This window comes from Vanellus vanellus, assembly GCF_965231255.1.
Source record: "Vanellus vanellus genome assembly, chromosome: 3".
In the NCBI taxonomy this organism is placed as follows: Eukaryota; Metazoa; Chordata; class Aves; order Charadriiformes; family Charadriidae; genus Vanellus; species Vanellus vanellus.
The window spans coordinates 9,669,190-9,696,108 of NC_138907.1; the positions used below are offsets into that span (position 1 = coordinate 9,669,190).

The following is a 26,919-nucleotide window of genomic DNA, read 5'->3' on the forward strand; positions in this document are numbered from 1 at the left end:
TCTTCTCCTCTGAGCTACTTCCCAGCAGGTCCGCCCCTAACCTATACTGGTGCCTAGCATTCTTCCTCCCCAGGTGCAGGACCTTGCACTTGCTTTTGTTGAACCTCATTAGGTTCTTCTCTGCCCAGCAAATACTAGCAAATATCTTGCCAAACTCCTAACATGTTAGACTGAACTTGTTTGCTACGGAGATAGATAGGAGGAGATGAGATTGAAAGCTCCTACCAAAAATTTAATGTAGCTCATTCATCACTGAACAGATTTACCTATATAGCTCCCAAATGTTAACACGGGTGTAAATGCTGGATCTATAAAACCAGAAGTTTACTTTGATAGCAAAGAACTCGGCCCTTGCTTTTGTCGGAGCTGCAAAACTGAACCATAGAGACTCGTGTTCTTGCCACTGCAGTGGCACCGACACAGCAGCAGTCTGTGTTGGTGGTGGACTTAACCCAAAGAAGAGAGAGAAGCAGCGATGCCATACACACCACTCCTCTGGGCACGTTTAGAGGTAACTAAATGACTTTGGAACTAAGCGGGTAAGAATCGTGCTCTCTGCGCAGCTAAATTCCATTAAAAACCCAGGACTTGCATTTTTAGCCCCTTGGGAAACTCTTCCCATGTTTTTTTATGCACAGCATAATGCAGGTTCCTTGAATCAGGGTTAGTTTCCTTCACAGCTATACAGGTGAAAGCAGATTTTACCACTACATCTCCAGAAGTGTTTGAGTGCCACTAAAATTTAATTTTACCCAGGGTGGTACTGAAATTTACTTGAATTCATACACCTTTTTGAATTTTCGTAATGTACAAGCATTCTGAGAAATGCCAGTTATGATTCAAGGTGAAATTGCTCTCCTAGGTTTTCAAAATCCAAACTATTCATTATAGCTATTTAGAGCGTTTTTCTGTGCCAGTCTAATGGCATGAGCACATTATGTTGAATTACTATTATGCCACATCAATTGAATTAACTTCTAAAGTCAGTCTACATCCCAAATTACAATCTTATTCTGCCTGAAATTCATTTAAAATCCACAGGACTTAATATTTCTTACAACGCCTGCATGCTAAAAGCTTATATTCATTGGCTTTAAGTAGCTCCAATGAAAACTGAATTGTAGGCTGGCAGAAAAAAAAGAAAAAAAAAAAAAAAAATACCAGCAAGGGCTATGATTTACAGGTGCTCCATCAGCGTGAGCCGCCTTCTGGAAGTGAACGGCCATATTAAAAAAGATCAAAACAGACCTGACTAGTGAAGGAAACCAATCTTTTCTCCGGAGCACAAGTCAAAACAAGCCCTGTCAAAATCTATTCAGAAAGAACACCACCGGGACTGAATTCACCACGCATCCCTGGGCCAGCAGCGACAGCGTATCGTCTGCTGGAGTGGCCTTGGCAAACAGCGACCGAAGCACTTGACATGCATCACCCTCTGCTTCCTTTGGTGAAATCAGATGCTGGAAGATGGCGGATACACTTCCTTTGAAAAAGGATAGCACCAAGTTCAACCCTGCGTCCTTGGTCGAGCGCTCCCTTTATTCATCTGCTCACATTTGGATGTTGAGAGCCATTATCGGAGACGGAGAAAAGCACACGACTTCAAAACTTGATTTGTAGGAGGATGTCGGGAAATTTATTTTGAACTGACGGCAAAACGCATTATGATGTGGAGCTAAACTAGAGTTCAAACTATATGCTGTCACATATTCTGAACTTACTAAATTATGATAAACACACCTCCTTATTTTCCGATACACTGAAATCTCTAAAAAGCAAAGAAAAAAGGTCTCCAAATTGCACATCCTGTTTAATTCTGTGGTTGTAATGGAGATAAACATTTTATCACAAAAGATCCAGTTTTTGAGGTAGGAATCTGAAGTTACACATCTAAACAAACACCCCCCAAAATTCTTGGAAAGGGATATGCGTATTACATAAAAGTTGCCTATAGCAAACTCTGCAAAAGGGGGTTTCAGACCCGATTTGAATAAGACACTGAGTTTGAGCAAACGAGACCAAAGGGCTGCTTACGCTCACTGTTCCTTTTGCACCCAGTAGCCTGTTGGACTGAAGCTCAAAATTAACTCATCCAGAAAATAACCCCAGGCTTTCACTCCTTCTAAACTACCGTATTTCTCTTCTACTGCTATTATAAAAATGTCTTGCATTTGCTGCGGGCCTGGCTGAAAGTCTACGGTATTTAATCAAAGAAACATTTTATTGGTATAGCATCAACTGCTGATGTCCGCAAAGTCCTAATTTCGACTTATTTGTATCTAGTGATGGCAATCAATACATAAAATTCATTTCATTTACTCAGTTTTTGAAGCCACCATGCCTCAACAAGAGAAGCAGCACCACCCAAAAAAAAAGATGAAATGCTTCCCTGTTGAGAGCTGCTACAAGTCTCTTCTTTGAGGGCCACCGCTTCAAAGAAGAAAAGCTGGGTGCCTTGGGCAGCCCCGATGACGCACTGAAGGCTGGGAACCTGACGTGTGAGATTGCTCTCAGAGGGCTAACTGCAAAGTTTTACTGTCGGCAGGCAAGGCAAGACTTTAGTGTTGTTGCTGAAAAGCAGTTATTTTTTGTTTCTCAAAATTTTTAAGCAGTTATTAGAGGTTATGAAGGGCACTTGGTACACTGTGCCTAATCTGCCTTTGACGGGGATTTCCTATAATTGATATTCACAATATGGCCCAACCACACACACTCTCCTCTTGTCTTTGTGGCGGCATCTATGCTCTTTCCTCCTGCGCTCCCGTTGCATCCCTATTGGTCTAGTGGGAAATTAAAACCATCACTCCAAGATGTTGCATTCTGTAGTTCAGACCATGGGCAAGAAATGATCTTCTCTAGGATTATCAAACACTGACATTTGCAGTGGTTCACTTTGCGCTAGCAGTCATATCTGGTGCGCATTCCTGTCCGTAACAAAAGGAAAAGCTTCCTTTTATCTTTCAATGACTATCCAATGTATTCTGAATGCTTTCTGAAGTCCTTCTCATTGAGATGCTTCTAAGAACAGTATTTACAACCGCACTGTCAGAGGCAAACATTCAATCTGCAAGAGCCAGGCTGGCGAGCAGCTGGCTTTAAAGCTCTTCTTAAAAAAAGCTTTGGGATTAGGGATGTTGTTGTAAGCTGATACTGGAGTCTAATAATTTCCTTTTAATAATCACTTTGAACTGACACCTAATCAGTAGCTTTGAAATGTCTTTGTGGCCAGCATCAGAGTCGGGGGGGAAAAAAAAAAATAAATAAAATCAAACAGAAATGGTAACTCTGACCCCCACCCCCCAACAGGGGCTTTTGCACAAGAAATATCAGTTCACCTGTAACTCGCACGAAGCAGGTTGTCTCGGGTAAACGTATTAAGGGATGGAGCTGTGAAACAAAGGCTGGTGGGATGTACCCATGAAGTCCATACTGAATATTCAGGTGATGAATTATCTAAAATCTAATTAGAATGTTTCTCCTCTCATGAAGGAAAACATCAAGAAATGAGGTCTCAGACTCAAACATTCTGTTTGTCCAAATTTTTCGACAAGTATTTTGGTTTGGTTTTTTTCTCAGACATTTCTTTTGCTGTGTCTTAATTCTGAAATTAATAATACATTTAAATAACAAGTACAAATTCAAGTTCAAGGAAAGGTGCTGTTTCCATTATTGCATGTTTTCCTTAAGAACCAGATTCTTGGAGCTGCGCAAAACCAGCAGAATCTCACTTTTAAAGGGGAAAGTCAGAGCAGGTAGCTTCAGAGCCCTATACATAAACCCCCCCTAGAAATTATCACCTCCAAAGGAACTCAAGTGAGGATACAAACTAAAACCAAAAAGTTAAATAATCTTAATCTTGTTAAAGAAGTTCCAGAAGCTTAATTTTGACTGGAGGCATCAGCAATATTTCAGTTAGTGCAGTGCCTACAACGCTTTCCCCAGCCAGTTCTACAGACTCAAGAGCATAATTGAATTATGCAGTTCATACAAGATTTATTTCTGCCTCTTGCATTAACACCTATCATCGAAAACCTCATCAGACGACATCAGGAAGTGAGAAGGTTAAGGACAATTGTATTATTAATTTTAAATAAATTGAGCGTGTCTATCTTTTAAAGAGGTTCAAAGTACCAAGAAAAAAAGAAGAGCAGAGACAACGCCAGGAAGATGTATGTGCTCCTACAAAACCTGAAGTAGGCTCGCTTTACCATACTGTTCCAGGTTGACTTTCTTTCATTCCCTCAGCTCTGTAAGTGGCAGCAAAAGGCAACACGCGATTCCTACCGACCATCGAGCTGTCTGTTGGTGCCTCCCCGCTCGCGGATTTTGCTTGTTCCTCTTTGCTGTCCACAAACCAACCTGAGGAAATGCGGCAACGGGAACAGAGAGCGGGGAAACAGGGAACAGAGACAAGGAGACAGGCAGAGGTCTGGGGGGAGTTTTTCTTTTCCTCGAAGCAACAACCTGTTGGGATTTTGTCAGCTCGGGTGTTTTTCCTAAGCACACTGGTGACAGCAGGAGCAGACAAGACAGCCTAGTGGGTCCATGGCTGCAAGGCTTCTGACCAAGGAGTCAAGATGCACAACTCAATCTGCCCTGTCAGCTTCGACAGTTGCTCCTGTCTGGATTTTCTGGCTGCACAACGGGAAAATGGGGCTAATAATAATCTTCATTACTACAACAAAGCATGAGTCTAGGAGAAGAAACATAATGATGCAATCAAGCAATGCAATATCCAAAGAAGCTGGGATTTCAGGAAAACTTCTTTTTACTGTCATCCACAGATCGAGCAACTCGCCAAGGAATAAAAGATATTCTGCAGTTAAAACAGGAACAGATACACTCACTGAATCACGTATCTCTTGTGATGTGTGCTCCCTTTACAAAGTTTTGCTTAAAAAATAAAAAAAAAGGAATATACATCATCTGGTTTCATTTTAAAAAAGGATCCTATACCCTTATCTACTGATTTCTAATTGCGTGAAAGGATAGATACACACTAACTTCTATTCATTAACTTTAATCAAAAGAATTCTTGGCTGTTTCATTTAAGGCGGATTTAATCAAGCAAAGTTGGCTCTGAAGTGAAATTACAGTCTTTAGACTGTGGAACAATTAATTTAGAGTTTTGCCCTGCAACAGGTCCCTGATGAAATACTAAATTAACAGATTGCAATAGGGCATTTCAGATAGGTAATTTTAAATACAATTTAGGTGTTTTCTCTTAAGATGTTTAGGGAAAGCCTTTGTGCAAACTTGCATGTTATTTTTCCAAACCTCTGTGGAAATGTAAGATATTGGTCAAAAGACTTTCAATTATACCAACAAACACCAAAGCAAAAGTGTTTACATTGCAACTATGTATCACACCAGAGATCAAAGACTTCTCTCTTCGAGTTCATCTCACACAAAAATAGTATACATAATGCGCTTTCTGACCAACAAGATATTGTGAAGCTTTTGGTTATTAAGCATTTGTACCGGCTGGGATAAAAAGGATATATAAAGGAACTTCATATTTACATAAGCTTTGTATTTATTGTGATTTTAAATTACAATCCTCATAATTTGGGGCTCCCTGGAGTCTTTTACTCAATGTAATTTCACCTCCATTATGACGAAATATACCCACTTCTAATCTCAAACTGAAATAAGATACCTCTACACGAAAACCCTAAAATAAAGCAAACCCTACAGCCACCCGCCCCGATTCCAGTTGCCTCGAGAGGTACCACAAAGCCCCCCTGCTGTCCACAGCACTTCTCCCGCTGTGGCAAGAATCCGAGAGGTGATGAGCAGAAAAAAGCCCAAACTCTTCCTAAACTGTCCCACCAAGGATGTTTTGGACAAACCTTTTTATAATTAGGCACAAGGAAAATTTCCCTGACTAAAACCGGAGTCAAATAAAGTAACAGTTGAGATATCTGCACTAGAACCAGCTCTCTGATTGTTGTGCGCATAGTTAATTGGAAGAGTAATTTTGCTCCTATAATAACTCCCAGATGATCTGCATCATTTTCCCAGACCAGACTGAAAGCTGCAATTTAGTTTTGCTGTAAAGACAGAGAGCCTGCAAGGCCATTTCAGTAACCAACTGCTAATTCTAGCAAATACTCTAGTCAGGCTGTTTAGCTGATATGACAGCTTAAGTCGTCTTACCCTTCACACAGGTGTACACTGGAGTTTGAATTTTAATTTGTTATGTGCATACTTAAAATAGAAAAAAATGTAAATTAAAAAGACCGCTGTTGCTCAGAAATGACCTGTAGAAAGCCCTAGACTAGTCAAAGCTGTATTATCCCACTTCAATCCAAAAAGTTCAGGAAAAACAACGTGAAGTCACGATATTCCAGATGGATAAATATCTGACGTGAAAACTGGAAGAGCAGAGTAATTTCGTTGTCATCCTCCACCGGGATGACAGCTCTATTAATGATCTTACAATACAGAATATTTGTTCAGAACACTTATCAGGCTGATATTTGTCAGGCTGTCATCTGTTTTCAGTCAATAAAGTCAGCACAGACGTTGGATAAGAATATACATTTTTGTCGGCCTGGAAGCTGTGCTTCGCTTTTCCCAAAAACGCTGTATTAGCTCCTTAGCTCTTGACTAACCCCGTGGAACAACCAAATAAGCTTTTATACCATACTGCAGCTGTAACAACACAACCTCTGTGAGGTTTGAAAGAGATTGCAACGGGTTTTCAGCAAATCAAGGCACAGGATCAGGTAGGAAAGCCAACTGAATACAAGTCATGTTTCTGCTCATTACCAAGCTCCAATGCCCTTACCTGACCAAATTCCCACCTGAGAAACGTTCTATCATCAAAATGCCAAGAAACCTCATCCCTTACAGAGGCAATCCATCCATTTACTACTTTCCAGTTAGCCCGCTGAAGTGTGCCCAAGGTTCATGCCGGATTGAAAGCCACAAGGCAGTAACAGCCAGTATTTTGAATAGAACTGGTGTCTGTGCCATCTTCCACTATCACACTTACCCTGCCTGCCAAATACTTTCCCAGTATAACTCAAGATGTGCTTTGAGCTTTCAAACCATTACGTGACTTTGGAAACCATCACTACTTAGGTGGTTTCTCCCATTCTTCACCAACGAGGCTGCAGCTATGTTGGCTGAAACTCTCCAGCCGTTGGCAAAACCAGAGCAAACCACTGCAAAATATATAATGTAAAGAAAACACCACGATTAGAGACCCAGGCATAAGGGGGTTTTGACCAGCTTGTTGCATCAAAGTCCTCATGGCAAGAATAGCACCGTTTGCTTGGCTCCTTCTCCTCTTTATTTAACTGTCCCTTAGCCACAGGGGATCTTCAGTTTCCCCAAAACCGAGTGATTAGTCAGCGTTATTGAGTGGCATGGCCAAGTGCACTATCTGGCACATGGCAAAACATTCATGTGAACAGTGGTCATATTATATTATGATGTTTGCAAAAGATATAGGCAATAAAGTTTTAATGACTTAATTTAGTTAAAATCAATACAATTTAATTTTAAACTTAAAACTGGGTATACAGAGAGCGCTGTAAGTACTACACGACCATGATCAAAGCATCACTATACGCAGCAGTTTTCACATTACAATAAAATCTGTTAGTAAATCAATGAAAGGTCAGAAAGATTAAGGGATTAAATTTCTTACTGGTACAAAAATATGCAAATTGTGTACTAGACTGGAATGTGGCCATGCCTTTACGCCCTCTATAGAGGACAGGAAACAAAAAACAGATTGCGTTTTGAGCTACACGTAAGACAGGCTCACATCAAAAGTCAGGGGGTGGATGTTTTGTTTGCAGATCAAAGAAAACGTGAAGTACATAGAAAAAAAATTAAAAACACGCAAGAAAAGATTCCAGTTGGAAGCAATCTACTTTTATATTCGTTTCTCTAAAACTCTACTTAATGCTACTTCAGCTCTACAAAGAATATAATTCTTAATGCCTTGCATGATCAGGTAATCCCCATGTGGCCACAATATAGATGCGGGGTGCATGGTTTAGTCTTTGTTCACGCCTCTTCTTTATTTCCCAAAACCCCACCTCCTGCCCCCGGGCTGCAATAACACGTGCATTAACATAGAAATATAAAGACCTAATGTGTGATAGGAGTGAAAGTGATACCATCCACATGGCACGGCAGAAAAAGCAGAAAACCCCAACTCTCATACACTCAGTAACCTTGCCCACAATAAAATTAATTTTTAAAACTAATTGAAGAAAAAAATACATTCAGAGGTGGGTTACAAAATAAAGCTCCAAGATGCCTAAATATTGCTTTCCTTCTGTCATGGGATATTTGGATATAGTAACTATGATAAAATAGTAAATCTTCAGCTAACAAACTGCGTTTAAAGCAACAATATTTTTTTTAATCTTGTCTTGCACAGAGACCATCTGTCTACAGTGAACACTTACCTCATCCACAACCTTTCCCCCTTAAATAAATGTACCTCCTATGAATATCTCTAAAGAGACGCTTTTTTTCCTAGACTAGGATTAATTTATTTTTTTTTTTAAGGCATGTTTCATTACTTTGCAATCTACTGCTGCCATCTCCTGTGTTAAATGAGGCAGCAAGTAACTTCATACTTACACGCAGGCTATTTAACTTTGACCATATGGGAATGGTTTCTGTTGGTCAAGCAGAGAGTACTCCACCTAAATACACTGTAGAAGCCCGTTAAAAAGTCGGCATTACCTCTAAGTGACTCCGTCGTTCTGCAATCACTCGTTCATCCTTGTTTCCAAAGAGCTTCTTCGGAGGGAATTCTAACACGGCAAGCTGGAAGACATTAAAGGATGAATCGGCATCAGAAGTGACAAGCTCAAATGAGAAAATTCTCTTTAAACTACGAAGCAACTGGGAAAACAGAATGCCAAATATTCATGAGCTACGCTTTATGCTATTAGCAAATATCACATTACGCATTTCAGCTGACGTTATTACAATCTGGTCTGTAATACTGCTAAGATAACGCATTTTGTCATAAATGAGTGACAGAAAACAAATTTACGAATTAGATTCATAAAGATTACAAAGTTGCAAACTGAATCTCATGTGATAGCACCAAGTAAGAAGTAAGAAAGATCTCTTCAGAAATTCTGTGTATCTTAAAAGACTGCATTCAGCCTCTCAAAAACTGTGGTCTCCAACCGTACTGTCGTGTGATTTGTTTGTCTTTTCTTATGTTGTATTGTAAATGTAAGATCATTGGATCTAAGAACCATCACTGAAGTTATGCTGTGGACTCCAGCTGACATCTGAGCCGCACCTGAGGGACCTTTTGGGGTGCCTTGAACTACAACTTCTTCCTTCACAGTGGGGACAGGCTAACAGCACACGCCTACGCTGTGATGGCAGCTATGATGATGGGAAGTGGGACTTCTTGAGCTGTAAACTCAACTGTAGCTCAATCACATTCGAATGTGTGTCCACGCTGGAAGCCGGTAGCTTTCATTTATAAAGAGAACCCACATGAGCAGGCAAAATCCTATTTATCACACTGAAAATGAAAACAAAGCAGCAGCACAACTCCTAAACCCAACTATTCGGATCTGTCCTTTTAGGAGTTCTTCCACAGAGGTGTTCAAAGCTATCTTCTCATTTCTTTTTCATCCTGTAGGAACTGCAGCAAGCTACACTGGTAAGGGAGAGAGTGAGGGAAGCCCCTTCCTTTCCTGTACCCCAACAAATAAAATGCTTGAACAAGTTCCAGCCAGCTATATCTGAAAAACACACAAAAGACTCAAGAGTTGGTAACAAATACCAATGAACCCGGTCTGCTACGCCACTGCTGCTGGGAGTGATGCACAAGGAAGCAAGTCCTCGCCACGCAGTTCACGTTTGCGCTTGAAGGCATATCAAAACCAGTTTCTCCCGAGCTCTCGCTGTATGAGACAGAAATACGCAACCTCCCATTGGCATTGCTGGAGTTGTTTTGCAGGCGAAAGCCCTGCGTAAAAATGCCTCCTGCATGAATTCCCCTGGCTATTTGATGATATTGAACTAATAAACAAGACGCATCAATTTCTAGTATATCAGCACATACAGGACTGTAGAGAATTTACGGCTGGTTACAAGGAGCAGCAATATACCGAATTAAATGAGGAGATCCATTATTAGCATTGAATGTAAGCATCTTGAAAATACAGAGGTATTCTGCAATACAAATAATTCATTCCCCTTCTCCGGTTCAACTCCAACTTGGGTAATTTAAAGAAATGCCTAGACGTCTTCAAATGAGCGATGTAAACTGATGTGGGGCATCAGAGGAGATGGAAAAGATGTCTTCTGCTCTGCATCAGTCTCACCAGCACGCCCCAATTACATTCCTCAAATTTCTCCAACCATATTCTTCTCGGTGTGCCTGCTTCTTCGCGTTGGCAGGACAAGCAGTACACAACCAAACAGTATCCTATAATTACGTCCTTGGGACTTATTTTCACTGCATTACTCACTCCTTAATCTATACAGGATTATAAGTGCTAATGTTTTCAAGGACTTCAAAATCCCACCCCTGCAGAAAGTATATTTTATTAAATAGTACTGCATCATGTCACTGTCAGAAACAAGCAAGGTAGAACAACTACCACCACAATCCCCTCCTAGCCCTAGGGAGATTGTTTTTATATTTATTTGCTAATAAATACTTTCATTATAGAATTTTAAAATAGTGCCTGTTAAAAAACAATTTGCACAAATAAAAAAATCTACTGCTACAACGTCCTCAGACATACTACGCAGAGTCAAAATATTACAGCTAAAACCAGGAATGAATTCTTTATCTAAATTAAGTTTGATTTTAAAAGGCATTTGGGGACCGATTCCACAAATTTTTGGGACGGGCTTTCTTAACCAGTTAGCTTTCTGGATACACATTAGAAGAAAAAACATTGCATTTTCTAAAGCCAGTGAGTTTTGCTAAACTCATTCAAACGCATGTAGCTACTCACATAGTTTTAACTCTTCTTAACTCCCAAATCACTACGATGCAGAAATCTTTGAAACCAGGCCAATAAAAGTCCATTATTACAGTCCTGAATTTAATACGTGAAAGGCCTCAGCCAGCCAACTCAGCTCTGAAATGTTCGGAGTCACAACGTGTACCTAAACGAAAATCATAGTTCCGTTGCTGGTCAAGACCCGGATCTGAATACTTTGGACTTAGAGAGCTACATATAACAAAAACCTCCACCCAGATCAGAACGCCGATGTGCCGAACTATATTTGGCACACGTATATACGTTACTTATGTTTGTAATACACGTATGTGTGCACAGAACATACCTATACATACATATATGTAACTTGGAAGGATTTTGCATCCTGCAGAGGGTATGTTACAAAGGACTGACCACATACTGGAGCCACCGTCTCTATGGGGCTGGATGCAGAAGGCACACAAACTGCTGGAACATCTGTGTCCCGCTCTCTCCCAGGGGTCCTCCGGCTCCTCTTTTAAGCCAAATGATTGGCAGATGTCCATCTCACAAATCAAAAATGGAAACCGTTTCTGTCCCACAACAGATGACCACGCAGCTATATGACAGAAAAACCTCCAGCCGTAGATTTCCTCATCGCTTCAGCAGCTTTTGGAAACCCTGAATTATTCCACTCCACTACACGCCAAGAGTCTAATCCCCAACCAAAATGAAAAAAAGACAATTCAAAATTCCCCGGGCTTGAGTTTCAGGCTGTCCGAACACTTAATGCAGACGTGACAGCACCAGTTTCCACTCAGTTCACAACTTGAAAATTATTCTTTGCAACGTGAGAACTAGAGCCATTCATGCAGCAATGTGAATTATGCAGTCCTCTATGTGACTGTGTAATTTCACTGTAACAGGAAGCTGGTCTATAATAGTATATTTATATAAAAATACAATATTAGTATATTTACCAGAGGTACTATGCTTATATATATATATATATGCCACTTATCTCGGTCACTGTTGACCGACGAAGTTACTGCTTTAGCATGGGGAAACATACGCTGGTGCAGGAGTTCCAAATATGTAGAGTGACAACAAAAATGTTCTCGTCCCATCAAAATTTTGGTTTATAAAAAAAAAAAAAAAAAAGGCCCAGCAATACAAATATACTGCAGTAATGATGTTATGATAATTGCCTATAAAGATCCTCCGATGTATCACTTGACATACAGACTCTGAATGTAATTGCGTCCGATTCAGAATCACAACAATTCAAGAGAATTTTGAGGTTTCTTTAAGACACCATACTCATTTATGCCAAATTGCAGGAGCAAGTATTTCAATAAAGTCCAATTTTGTTATTAGCAGTGCTACAACGCCTTTCAGAAACCGCACAGTAACTTCAGATGAGGTCACAGCTGCTACAGGTTAATGCGCACAGCACAGTATGTGACTGAGCCGTGTTTGTTCTGTCACTTAAATATGTAAGAGATCTGCAGGTATGGATTTTGCATCGAGATGTTTGCCATGGCTCAAACACTGTATGAGTATTTCACACCATCCAGATTCAGGAGTATAAATTATTCTTTTAGAATTAAACGGCCGGGTACCGTCTGGCTCAAATTAATTCTTCGAGGGTCACACCTTGACTATGAAATGAATGTTTTGCAGCAATACCAGGCAGAACTCGACAGGTAGCCGGGAAGATTATTCTCCTTTCCTGAAATTTCTGAAGCCCAGCCCCTCCTCTCCCCGTCCCCCTCGCTGCAGCGGCAGCGAAAGCGTTTGGCAGTCAGTCTTTTTCAGCGGGGATGTTTTGTCATTTTTTAGGGCTGCTGATGAGGTGATATGTTTTCTGTCAGGGGAAATTAAGTGGCATATTCCCCAGCCTGACAGGAAGAGAAAGCTCGGATGATTTCCTGAGAAGCTTCCGCGTGTAGTGTGCAAGATTCCTAATTTTTATTTTGGCTGCAGAAGCACTTCCCCACTCGACGTAATTATAGCATCGCTGCAACACAACTTCCACTACATACATACGAGCGTGCGCACGCGTGCATATGCATACCACGGGCAAGGCTGGGACTACTCCGAGAGCCAAAATGCAAAGCCAGATAATATTTTAAAACAGTACGGAGACACCTCCATACTGCATATCAGCACTCCTAATGTCTTTTAGACATTACACTTTTTACAGTTAACGATGTTTATCCTATCCGGCAATCGTTGCTAGGCAGTAGCAGTCTCGGGGAGAGGCAAACAGTCATTTGCAATTTACTCCCTAATTTCTTTATAATAAATAAAGGCTGTGTTTTATTTCTGGGTCATGTATCACCGGGGCTACGTTATTCGTCTGTGTCTCAGCAACCCCATCTGTAAGAAACGGTACTTACCTACCGTGCTATAATATTTGTGAGATTAGTACGATCAGGTTTAGTCAGTGCTAGGTCCGGTCCTCAAGGGGAAGGTGCTTCATACCCAGCAAGTGTTCTGCTAGTAAATGTCAAACAGCTTAATCAATTCTTATACTTCCCTCACATTTCAGCCAGGAGACTGGTTTTAACAAGGTTATCGGCAGGCGTTTAACGCTGGTAAGAGCAGATGGCAGAACAGTAAGCGACCCTTTTTTTAGTCGCTTGTTTTATCTTCTATACAACTCTTTGACCTTAAGATTTACCTACTTCTGGAAACAGCGTATACAACATCTATATCAACATCTATATGAAAGCACACTCTTAAAAAGTGAAACCATACATCTTCATCGCCTTCAACTACTGAACCCCAGGAAGAGATGCAAGTTCAGATAGTGGCCTTTTGGAAGCCAAGGGAGTGCAAATGAAGGCTCCGATTCCACGAAAGGCTCTGCCTGGGACGGAGCGCACACTCATTTCAGGATCTTTAGAAAACGAAGACATCAGCATTTGAAGGATATCCTTTAATTTCCATCATATTCAGTTGGAGACTTTTCACTGACGTTAATTGAAATTTGCTAGGTACCTGCTAGATTTAATTCAGTTCAGGGGTTTTATGGTACAGTGGAACATAACACGTTAATAAAAAGTCTTGTACAGTACTTTGCGGATGATATTTCAATATATAGTGGACCAAAGTAAAATACCACATAATACAGTCATGTAGGCTTGTCACTTCTGAAGCATGAAATTGTTCGAAGTGTTATGCTCCCTAAACATTAAAAAAAGTGCCATTTTCTGACATCAAGCAAAAATCTACAGGATTGAAACATCTCATTATTTCTGGTGGGTAAAATCTATGTTTTAGTGCCTACAATATGGTAAAAGTTTTTTGGTTTTTTGTTTTTTTTTTTTAAGAAGAAAAACAGGGCAGACGCTGATGGGAGGCTGAGTCTTCTTTAATCTTTCATCCCAAATTCTCTTTATATTTCAATGTTTTGATATATTTAAATGGAGGGGGGAAAGGGGAAAAAAGAAAATTAAGGAAATGCTAACTATTAAATTAAAAAGTCAGTCGTCTTTAACTCTCATGTTACTTTTACAACTCTGAATTTTCTCATTTTTCAAAGGGCATGTCTGACTTTTGATCCTTTGTACCAGAAATCTCTGTCACAGATGAGAAAAATCAAAGAGAAGAATGTGGCACGGTTTTGCAGCCGGTGTGGCTGCACCTGACTTGATTTTGCAGTGAGTAATGAAAGAAAAAACTGTCCTACTTTTAGTTTTTGAAGTTTAAACAAAGTAACTTAAGCCTCAACTTCTCAAGATGTGCTAAGACTCCCAGACTCTAAAGAAATTGGACAAAAGCTGTATTCTTAACTAGGAACTTGCACTAAATATTTAGAGATTTGACAACAAGGTAAAAAAAAAAAAGCTTAACTTCGATATTTTTACTAGTATTTTGTCTGAAATAAATCACCTATTCTACACAATTTCATATGAGAGCCTTAGGCAAAGGGAAAAAGTTAACACTTAATGAACAGATTAAAGGCTGCTTTATAAATTCTGCCAAAAAAAAAATATCAAATAAAGATCAAAGATAAATAATCTGAACATACACTATCCACTAGAAAAGTAACCAACAAAATAATTTAAGAACCACCTAAGTCATATTTTCAGGTGATATAGCTCAAACTATTTAAAGTTCAAATGAAGTTTTCCCAAATATGAGTGAATAAAACTCTAAACCTAATCTCCTTTAAAAAAAAATAGTAACATAGTCCTCCATCATGTAAACCCTACAGTGCTTCCCCAATACGTATGCTATAGGTAAGTGATGCCCTCAGAGGACAGGAAGATTAAAGACAGTATTTTCCATTATCAACTAATTGAGGAGAGGGAATATCCAGGGGATTATTTTTGCATATTCAGTTTGTCACCTACTTTTTCTCTTCCATTTCTAATATTGTCTCCTTACTTCTTTTTCCACCTCTTCCAACGTGTTCTCCCCGACTTTCCAGCTTCCCAGCTTGTCTCTATTGCGATGCCCTGCCCCGTGACCTACCTGATTCTTTGTCTTACTCCACTGTCCATTTGCCATACCAAATTTCCTGCTCCCACACCATCCGCCCTGCTATCTGCCAGAAGGGGAGAGGGATTTGATATTCTCAGAGGCAGGATATCCGAGCAACTAAGGATCAGCCAAAGCTCTGCCGTGGACCCACGTCAACCTTCTAACGCAGTTAGGAGAAGACTGAACAGCTTTTAAACAGCAACAAAACCCGCAATTTATTATAACAAACAAACAAGGATAATTAACCTCCTAAACCAAAGAAAACTCAAGTGACCAGGAAACAGAACTGGAAAAAGGTTACACACAACCTTCCTCCTACGCACAGGGTCCCTGCGGAGGAGCCCCCGCAGAAGGTTCCTGGTACCAGGCTAACACAGTCAGTCCTTCACCAGCTTTGAGGGAAGCAGACTTGGCTCCAGCCCCTCTGCTCCCCAGGTCTTTGCAGTGTTTCCGAGACCTGAGGAGCTGCTCCAGGCTCATCCCCTGCTGTCTCACAGCTCCTTCATCACAGCCGCAGGCTTCCAGCTTTCTGTTGTTGTCTCTCCTTGCTGCTACAGGCTGCAATGCCTGGATCTCACTCAAACATGCGCAAAGGAATGAGCGCCTCCCTCCTTCCTTGAGGGAGTCTACCCTGAAAAATCCTAAATAAATCGGTTAGCAAATATCTCCCTTCTGAGAAATACAAGAGACCATATTGCAGAGTCATGTACTGCTGTTTCGGGTTTGGGGGGGGTGGGTTTTTTTTTCCTGGCCTCCCCTGAATACAGTTTATGCCTCAGCCTGGTTTCCCATCCCTTTACAGCACAGCCTCTTCTCAAAGAGGGAGCTGTTCTGCCCCAACTACATGAGAATACTCTTTTCTTCCTGCTCTCCATCCTTTTTGGTCTGTGCCAAAGCTTTACTTGCCCACAGAACTAGGCTACCCCTTGCATTTCTGGCTAGCAGGAACATCTCCTGGTTTGCGTGTTGCTTTTGGCCCAGCCCCAGTCAGCCAGGTCTACTTTACCCCCTCCAGAACACATCCCATTGAGGCCAGAGTGTATTGGAGACCCTGCTAGGGTTAACCCGCTGGGAAAGCAATTCTGCAGCTTCCCAACTGTACTCAGACTGGCTACAATTCCTTGCTTTTTTCCTATTTATCTCTCCGGAGCATCCCCCACATATGACTAGGTACCTCCTCTACACCGCTCCCCTGCCATACTGACACCAGGACATGCCAAGAAGCACAAGCACTTACATCTCCTCCCATAAATATATACGCAGTTCTGTTGCGAGTCCTCTCAAAGTCTGGAGGCTGTGACCAACCCCCACAGCTCATCTTCTCTGGATTCGCCAACACACGGGCATCTTCTCAGGATGCACAAGTTCTCACAGCTGTGCTGTCTCTAATTCTGGGTGTATCTCTGAACTTTTAAGATCTTCCTGGCGTGCTCGCCAGTTACCTTCCTCAGACAGGCCTAACTGCTTCTCCAAAGAACATTTCAACTTCAACCGTCACTGAAGAGGGATACAAACACAAAAAAAAAAAAAAAAAAAAAAAAAAGACATCCACCTCCTGTGAACATCCCTGAAACCTCCCTCTGACAATGCAAAATTACCAAGTAGCATTGTACACCAAAGATTTCTCTTTTGCGTTTCACTAACTGTGCCTCATTGTCTTCGAATCGTGCCCACTGGCATATCAAACAATCATCCACAATTATCAAAAAGGGTTGAGAGTTCTCATATCCAAGTTTCTCCTTTAAACAAGCAGGCTGACCTAGACTCAATATGCGTTGCTGGAGCTGTGGCGAGATGTGGAGGCCACTGTTTATGGCATTATTTTAACTCCATTTAGTCTGCCTCCTGCTATTGAGAAAAATCAAATGAACTGCAGCCAAAGAAGTTACCTTGCATTACAGAGCTGTTTTTCTTTTCCTTAAAGCAATTTCCAGACTAGTCAGAATAATAGCATACTGAAATAGAGCCATAAACAATGGTCAATATAGTATTTGACAAATTACTTCATCGCTTTGTTCATTATAAGCAGTACGATAGCATTTAAATACAGGATAACGATAAAAACGAGCGCTAGGATGTAACAAAGTTCATGCAAACCTTTCACAGCTCCATAAAATTATGCAGCTTAGGGATTTTAATCTCTCTTATCAAAAACAAACTAATATAGCCAGGGCATCTTTCTAAATATAAACCACTACCTGCATAGCTCAGAATTATCAACCAAGGAAAAAGGGACGAAAATTGACCCAAATGGTAAAGAAAATATATTGTTCTCTATGCAAGCTGTAGAAAGGCAGAATAAGACGGGACAGAAATAGCATACACCAATCCAAAGGATGTAATTGTCTCGCATGTAAACCAGTCAAAAACAAATTAAAAAAATTAAATATGATTCGTACACGCATTTGGAAAATAAGCAAGAAAAAATTGTAACATAACATGTCCTTGCAACCGCGAGTTTGCTCCCTTGTTTGTCTATCCCTTGCCCCAAGACGGATATCTCTAGGGGAAAAATACCAGTACCGCGTGGCAGACCGTGGTCTAAGACAAGGGTTTGTGCTGACCTAGAGAGTCTATGGACAAGTTTAACACATACTCTCTCACCTTTTAGCTCATGATTTTGCAAACTAAACATTATTGTTTTTCATGTAATCTCAGGCCATGGTGCTTGGTTATTTCTTTAAAGAACTGGCAGCAACCGCTGGGTTTGCAAGGTCATGTCTTTAAAGCTCAACTCGTTAATCAATCTTCGTCAACGCATGGTTCAAACCTCACTTCTCAAAAAAGAAGGTAAAAAAGGAATTTTCTGGTGCTCTCCGCAGGGTTTATTTTCCTTTCAGAAATGATTTAGGATTTGATTCATTATCTTCCCACTGGGATTTCCAGCAAGGTTAAGGAAGCGTCCCTGCAATGGTACAAGGTGGGCCACGCAGCAGACACCACCTTCGCTGTGGCTGCACACAGCCTGGCCCCACTCTGCACCACGTTCCTGCCGATGCCACGTTGGCTACCAGGCTACTTCGATTCCACACTGAGAAGTCACAATACCATTTGGCTTAAGCAACAGAAAGAGGTTCAGAGAGGAGAACTCACCATAGCGGTTTTAACAGCTCTTCCAAAAAAAAGATTTGCTTGTTGCATACGAGCTCATCTCGCTGACATCTGGCAGCATTTATGAAACATCCCTGTCCCGTGTGGCCAACCGGTGCCATAAATTTCAGTCACCCTCGCCTTTGAGAGATGCTAATAATGAAAACTCATCAAAGAGCAGCAATAATTTCTACTGCTGACTAGACGGATGCCTTTCTCGCCACTCAAAATTAATGGCAGATCTCAGGGTCTTAAAGAACAGCTGTCACAGAGAAATACACCTGCAACCAAATCCGCAGTACGCCTCCGAGTTTGATTTGTTATAGATAGAAAGCCGCAACTCTCACGACAGACTGGACCGATTACAAGAAGTTAGCTAGCCTTCTGTGTCATTTCAAATGATAAAACCAGAGAAAATGCAGTGCAAGTACGCAAATGGGAAGCTTAAAAGGAACTACTTAGTCCCCCCTCCAACAGTGAGAGTGATTGATAGTCACGTAGGTTATACGCAACTTTTCGCTTATGTCAGTCTCACAGGCATCATAGAACCAACTGCTCTATCACACGATTAAAAACTAGCTGTAAGCCTCACACAAATTTGGGATTTTCATCCCGCCACCACTGTTGTCACTAGGTAAAGCTTAAAGTAACAGATAACTAATGAAATGGAATAAAAGAGACGTTTTCAGGAGCTTCCTTGGCAAAGGATTTTGAATCCGCATGACAGAAAAAGCACCTACGGGGATCAGAAAGATCCCTGTTACTATCAGTTTCACAAGCAATACCCTATTTAGTACTGCTCTCGAGATCCTACAGTCATGGTGGCGGGTGAGAATAGATAGTTGTTTCCAAGTATAATAAAACTTCTTGATCAAGCACTTGAAGAGAAACGCTTAGAAAGCAAGACCCACGTATATACCACGTACGCACGGGAAACTCAAAGACACACGAGATTAAAATGCCACGGTATCGAAGTCAACATCATCATTCCGGGCAGGGGAGAAAAAGGGGATGTGTTTAACTATTGCAAGTACTCGGGTTTGGATTACATGTCAGTAACTTCACAATTACTATCTGTCAGAGGCTTTCTCGAAGGCTATAACATTTCTGTCCCCAACAAGCACTGCATCATTGAGTCTGCGTACGAGTGATGCAGCTCCACCTCACAAGTTTTAGTAACTGAGAAAGCACGGGAAAAGCTAAAAGACCACGTGATTTTTTTTTTTTTTTTTTTTTTTTTTCTACAGCATCCTTACAATGAGTTATAACACATAAGAGCTTTCAGGTACAATCAGAATGGAAATGATGCTACTCTACATATGTAAATAAAGCCCTGCAATACAGTAGCTTGCAATTACTTTAATAATACTGGTAATATTCAAAAATTGAACTGAACTTAAAAGTCAAGGTATTCTTACTTATTCCCTGGTATAAAAATAAAATTGGAGTTAGAATTGAATGTACAGTGAGCAATTTAAATTACTGCTAAAGCTTTGCTGCATTTTTTCCCCAAAAAGACATAACAAGACTAGGACATGCAGCGTTCAGATGCAGTTTGAATGAAATTCAAAGTATTTAATAGAAAATACAGAGTGTGAGCTCAAACAGCCTCTGAGCGCCCACATTGCCAACAGCACCGCACAACACAGATCACTAAAGCATCAGTAATACCCAGTAGTACCTACAACTAAGTATGATAGAAAATAATAGACGCAACACAGAAAAAAAAATGGCCAAACAGAACTATAGCTTTGATTCTTTTTATCATTCGCAGCAACATAACCATTTATAGATAACCATGAATTAATTGAATGTTTTAACACTGGCTCCCAAAGTTTGACATCCATGACAAGCGTGCTTTTTCATCTCACTTGCACTCGCATCACCAACATCCCCATAATGAATTTTGGTTTTCAGACACGGCCAGACAGCTTGCCCTCCGCACTATTATTTCTGGCTTTGGTTCTGACAGACACCCTACAGTAAACTGGACAACATTCTCCACTTTCAGTCTTCTCCTGTTGACATTTTCAATTCTATACCTGCAGCTCAATATTCTTCCTGAGCCACTGCTTCTTTATGTTTATTTTCATATTAAACCACAAGAGATTGTATTTTATTGATTTTTGTCATGCAGGGATGTCTAATAAATTTTACTGCTTGGGCTTTCTTGCTTTGGGCTCAGTAGTGGGAAAGTCAATTCTCTCTTGTAAGATGGAGCCTTCTGTATGTTCTGTGTTGCAGAGACAGATGGTAAAAGACTCTTCCAGATTTTTTTTTTTTTTTAATGTATTTACATTACAGCAGTCAAGAAAATATCCTGAGAGCCTTACACAAAGATCTCATTGTGAGTACAAAAGCAAAGGCTTTTAGAAACTCATTTGGAAACTATACTATCAGCTGCACAGTTCTGAGGAATTTTTCTCTCTTTCTTCTCAAGTCAACCAATTTTTAATTAAGAAACACAGTATTATTTTCCCCATATCAAGTCTGAAAGCTCATTAGCAGGAACATGATAAAATAATATTTATGAAACACCCTTAAAAAGTGTCTCTCGTAGACTGTAACAATGCTAGCCATAAGGTTGATTTTGATGGGGATTTTTTTTGTTTTTGTTTTTGTTTTTTTTTTTAAAGTAAATTGACCATTTAACCAACCTAACGTATTAAAAAGGGGGATATTTACAACAGAACACTGCAGTTCCAATTAGTGGCTCTCAATGTTTCACTAGTAATTGGCCTCTCTTGGATGGACCCTGGACCTGATTTGTCACCTCACACAGCTGGCCGACCCTTGACTGCCAACCGGAGTGGTCACTGTCACTGTCCTGGCCCTGCTCAGCTACTGTTGGACCGTGCCCTGGCCACCGAGGTCCCCGCTGCGACCTGTGCTGCAGCCACCCTCAGCTCCCAGCTTGTCTTCCTTTGTGGAACAGCCCCAATCCTACTGCTCTCTGGCAGCTGGGTAGGATCCTCCAGTGAGAAGTTCCAGGAAGGAGACTCACCTCGGATGCTCTGAAATGCCACGTGAAGGCACTGATCTCTCTATAGTGAAGCAAATGGGGCCTATGGAGACAAGGAACCGTGCTTCAATTTAACCTTTACACCCCAAAAACATGAATGACAAGGTCAAAACCTCAGCATGAAATACATATCATCTTTGAGTCTTCATCAGCAGCTAGATAAACTATAAACCATAAATGTATATTAAAATGTGTAACAACTTTTGTCATATAAAGAGGGGGGAAAACTGTTTTTCGGGAGCTTTTCTTTCTTGCAGACTACATCAGTCTTATCTGAATGGGGCCTCCACCAGTTAACAGTCGCCTGTATCTAAATCCTGTTTAGGTAACGTCACTCATTTGCTTAATACAGCAATGCCAAAATAAACCACTAAATATTCTCACTCTACTGCAAAATCTGCAACCCGCAGATTTCCCTGTTCATTCTCTCAGTGGTTCCAAAGAGAGGACAACCCTGTAATATCCTCCTCAAAAGCCGCCACATGAGGCTCAAGAGAAGCTTGGTATAATCCTCCAGATTAGGCAGTGAATAAACTTTATCACAATAGCTTTACATCTGTAGTTGGGTCAGTAATACTGTCTAAATATGCAAGAAAAAACACAACCGGCAGCACAGTTGGAACCAGACAGTTTTTGCTACTATGCTCTTTGTTCAAAATTAACCTGGGTATTTTCATAAAAACTAGGGTTTGAGCTGGGTCATCATATCCTAAATCAACTGAAACCAAAGGATTCTACTTGAAAAGTCTACTTAATCTCGCAGCATATCCCTGACCAACAGTGAGAATGTCGTTCTTCGCAAAACCCTTAGAAAGACAGCGAGACTGTCAATAACAGCTAATGATTAATGAAGAACAAGTCTTAAAGCCCTCCAAATCAAGGCAATCATTAAAAGAAAATGAAGGCCCCGCAAAAACTCCAGTCTTCCCCTCGGCCTTTCACTAAGCAGGAAGGAAAACGGAGACACAGAGTTGCAGCCGAAGGCATTCCCCGAGCCTAAAGAGAGTCAGGAGCAGCTAAGGAACGGCTGAATCTCAGTGAGCACCTACACTTGAAGTTACATTGTCCAGGAGACGTTCTTCTCAGAGGCGTTCCTCTCTCGCAGGTAGCTGTTATCCACCTAAACTATTCTACTGATAAAACAACGTGAATATTTTGATATCATGCAAATTCACTAGATAATTGAGCAGAGCCTTGAAAATCCAATTATCAAATAATCAAAGCAATTATTCTGTCAAACGGTGCGTGAACTACGAGATGAAGGACTCGGCCCTCTCAAAATCCTTCTTTTTCCAATTTCTACATTACTAACATAGAAGACTTTTGCCCAGCGCAATCAACGAAACCTGGCATTTGATGTCTGCCTGCAGGTTAATCTCGTCTCGTGCTGAATTTATCAGAAGACCTATAAAGCTAATGGCATTTTTCCACAGAACTGTTTGGAAGCTCGCAGGTTTTGTTAGCTGCTCAGGACAGACAAAAAAACCACCCAGGTCTCATCATCGACCGAAACACAGGAAGGAGGAAGGGGGAGGAGAAGAGACAGAGAGAAACTGTATTTCTGCAGAATTGCCTGCACCAAGCCAAGAAAACTTTGCTGCCCAAATCTAGCACCCAAAACAACAATAATCACAAATTAATCCCAAAGCCGAGCTTTCACAAGGCTCTTCCACATTCAGATTTAGTTTTACGATAAGAAATTCACACACTGTATTCATTCTCCCCACTAAAAATAGATTGGGAATTGCTTATTATTGCTGGAAGCGAATACGCCAGGGGGTTTGCTGGGTCTCAGGTGCTCCAGTCCTGGTTAGCAACTATGAATTCAGAGGGTCCACATGGAATAAATACACTTCCCCGTAACCAGACTCACACTGAAGTACACGATATGGTTAGCAGCGATGTTTTTCACACTTTCCTTAGGGGAACAAATTCTCCCGTTCATTTGGAGACCGATGTACTGAGCAAAGTCCTAAAATTTTCTTTTAAAAATATCAGCAGTCAAAAGTCTCGTGCTGCAGAAAAAAAGGCCAGATGAAGCATTTATGGATCTACTTCTTAAATCCCTTCTGTAACTCGTGGCAAACTAAAGCTGATACGGAAACACTACATAAATAAGCCTGCAGGCTTTTAGAATGCTCCGAACATAATATAATTAGGAACAGGAGCTGGAAACGTGTATGTGACAAAATATGCTTCCTGTGTATGTACTTCCTGGCTGTTATAGGTGACAAGGATATGAATGTTAAAATTATCTATACCATAATTACTGTAATTTGTACTGAATAAAGGTGAAGGCTATAATCACGTGCTTGTATAATAGTATTAAGGTTTACACACAGATCTGTATTCTAAAAATTACTACTTTATTTTTCTTTCAATATTTACGGGAAGATACATTACCAGGGCTAGCAAAATTCCAGGCTAGAAAGTAAAAATTAAGGTCTGCCATTAGTTTAGGATATATACTTCAAAAACTATTTTTGAAATGCTTTTCTATATACTTATAATTCTGCCAGAGATATCATTTTAATAGACATGGCATTTGCTATTTACAAGCACATCGATGTTGCAAACAATTTTCGTTTTAATCTGTGCCCAAAGATATTTTCCAGCCAAAAAAAAAAAAAAAAAAAAAAAAGGTTTTAAACTGTTTATGCATTCTTGGTGCTTGTCCTAAGGTTGTCATATTAAATTTGTTACTCCTTTTTCTAAACGTCAATCTCAACAACCATTGAACTTGTGAATGGATTGGGACTTCAGTCACCACAGGATCAAGGCTTTGGCACAAGCATTGCAGGTTTCAGAACAAACTCATTTTAAATATTGTCTTACAAGTTTTTATTTACAGTTAATTACAGCTATAGTGCTTGACACTATTTACAACTGAACATTAGAAGCATCCAAATGTCCAGAATTTTGCATTCAATGTGACTGTATTACCTAAATCTCATCTATTAATTAAATATACAGTTACTGATGCCAGCAAATGAGAAAATCCAATGGAAAACCAGCATAGCTTCAGGCCAGTCAGCTCTGATGCAACAAGCTTTTGACTTCTGCTGCCAAAGCAGCTCCTAAGCTCCAGGAGCTCACTAGTTACATGGCAACCGGCTCGCCAGCCCTGCAAGCCAAGTACCTCAAAGTTATTGCTTCCTCATCCTTTTCCCTTTCAAAGTAATCCCAGGAGATTAACAAAAATTTTACATTTAATGAAACGCTACAGCTGCACAGTTACGAACCAGAATCGGAGCAGCCAGACAGCCAAGATCCCGGCCAAAATGCTGCCTTAAGCCCTCTGCACAAGTCTGCTGCCCTATCGCTCTGCTCCTGGTTTAATTTCTCTGCTCGTATTCTTCCTTAGGAAGGGGAAGCTTGCATTTCTGGTAAGAAAGACGTTTTAAAAGAATTTAATAATTACATAAATACACAGAAATTGCCCAATTATCCTTGAGACTATCGGGGCGGAAGAATAAAAATCCCCACACCCCCACCAACCATGTCTTAAAAGTTAGTCAAAAATTGCATTTCTCTGTCAGTGACCACAGTCGGCGATCCTGGAGAGAATCTCTTCCGAAATCCAAGGGTGCTCTCCTAAAATTAACGGCTTCACCTCAAACTCATGCCCTCACCATTATCCGTGCCAGCCCTTCATGTTGAAGATTTCTTCTGCTTATTACTTATCAAGAGCACCAGATGTACGGACCACTTGAAAACTGAGATCCTTCCCTGGCAGTCTCCCAAAAGAGGAGTACGGAGGCAAAAGGGAAGGACAGCGAGATCAGTCAGGGGTGGTTACATGAACAGTTCATGCCTCTTCATTCATCATTACAGAGCTGAATTACTCCTAAACAATAAGCAGCACTAGAAAAGAATCTAAAAATAACTTGAGAAAGGATTACAAAACTAGCGTCCGTTGTATTTTAACAGCAAACATATATATAATATGTTGGGTGTTGCGGGCAGTATGGCTGGATGAAACAGGAACTGCCTTCACTGAGATGCAAAATATTTCTTGTCTCTCTTTTCTGAGACGAAATAATTCCAGCAAAAAATGGACAGACTACTTTTGAATTTCAAAAAATCTGAAATATTTTAAAACATTTATTAAATAAGCTCACAACAAGTGTTTTGAACACAATACATTTTCAAAATCATTCGCATACTATTTCTGAAAAACTTGAGAAATATTTTCTGCTCGTTGAATTTCATGCAATTCTTACAAAAGCGCAAAGCAACGAGCAGCCTGTTAACTCCTCCAGTTTACAAGAGTCTTGAGTTCACTCAAATAGAATGATACTGTCAAACAAAGATTTCTGATAAGCAGAGGATATTATCTTCAGAAATAAAAAGAAGGAACATAACTCTCATTGACACTACTGATGAAAGCCTTTCCTCCAGAACACTACACTAAAAAAAAAAAATAACGGGAACCAGACAGCATTTTTTCCTAACAGTTATAAAATAAAATCTTTACTGTCCAATACTTAATGTACCTGAAAAACCCTGTCATCCAAGCAACAGCCTCTAATCCCAACCTCCGAGGTTCATGATATTGATGTGTTACTGCAATATATTGCACACGCTCATTTTCCTGGTTGGAACAGCAGATGGGGGTAAAGGCAGATCACATGGCTTGAAGGTTTAACTTTACGTAGACGTTCCTGCTGTTTCAGATATGGATATTATGCATCCATTCAGTCACGCAAGACGACAAAAACCAGACCAGTGGAAGGGGAAGCTGGCTCAATCATGACATTAAATTCTTTTAAAATTATAAACAGTCCTTTTGTGCTTTAGACTGCTTAATATCTTCATCAATGACACAGACAGTGGGATCGAGTGCACCCTCGGCAAATTCAGGGATGACACCAAGCTGAGCGGTGCAGCTGACACGCCTGAGGAACAAGATGTCATCCAGAAGGACCTGGACAAGCTTGAGAAGTGAGCCCATGTGAACCTCATGAGGTTCAACAAGGCCAAGTGCAGGTTCCTGCACCCGGGTCTGGGGAACCCCCAGTATCAATACAGGCTGGGGGATGAAGGGATTGAGAGCGGCCCTGACAAGGAGTTGGGGGTAACTGGTGGATGAAAAGCTGGACATGAACCGGCAATGTGCGTTGGCAGCCCAGAAGGTCAACCATATCCTGGGCTACATCAAAAGCAGCATGGCCAGCAGGGCGAGGGAGGGGATTCTGTTCCTCTGCTTCGCTCTGGTGAGACCCCAACTGGAATACCGCGTCCAGCTCTGGAGGCCTCAGCACAGGAGCCACATGTTGGAGTGGGTCCACAGTAGGGCCGCAAAGATGATCAAAGGCCTGGAGCACCTCTTCTGTGAGGACAGGCTGGGAGAGTTGAGATTGTTCAGCCTGGAGA

General features: G+C 40.8%; 1 protein-coding gene across 5 annotated transcripts in view; it reads right to left on the reverse strand.

Annotated features, from left to right (window-relative positions):
• Positions 1-26,919, reverse strand: part of KIF16B (kinesin family member 16B) — a 151,001-nt gene that overhangs the window by 13,121 nt on the left and 110,961 nt on the right. For all 5 annotated transcript variants that reach the window (XM_082481950.1, XM_082481947.1, XM_082481946.1 and 2 more), the window contains one exon: positions 8,716-8,799. In XM_082481950.1, the coding sequence (XP_082338076.1) occupies positions 8,716-8,799 (84 nt within the window). The remainder of the gene's footprint in view (positions 1-8,715; positions 8,800-26,919) is intronic.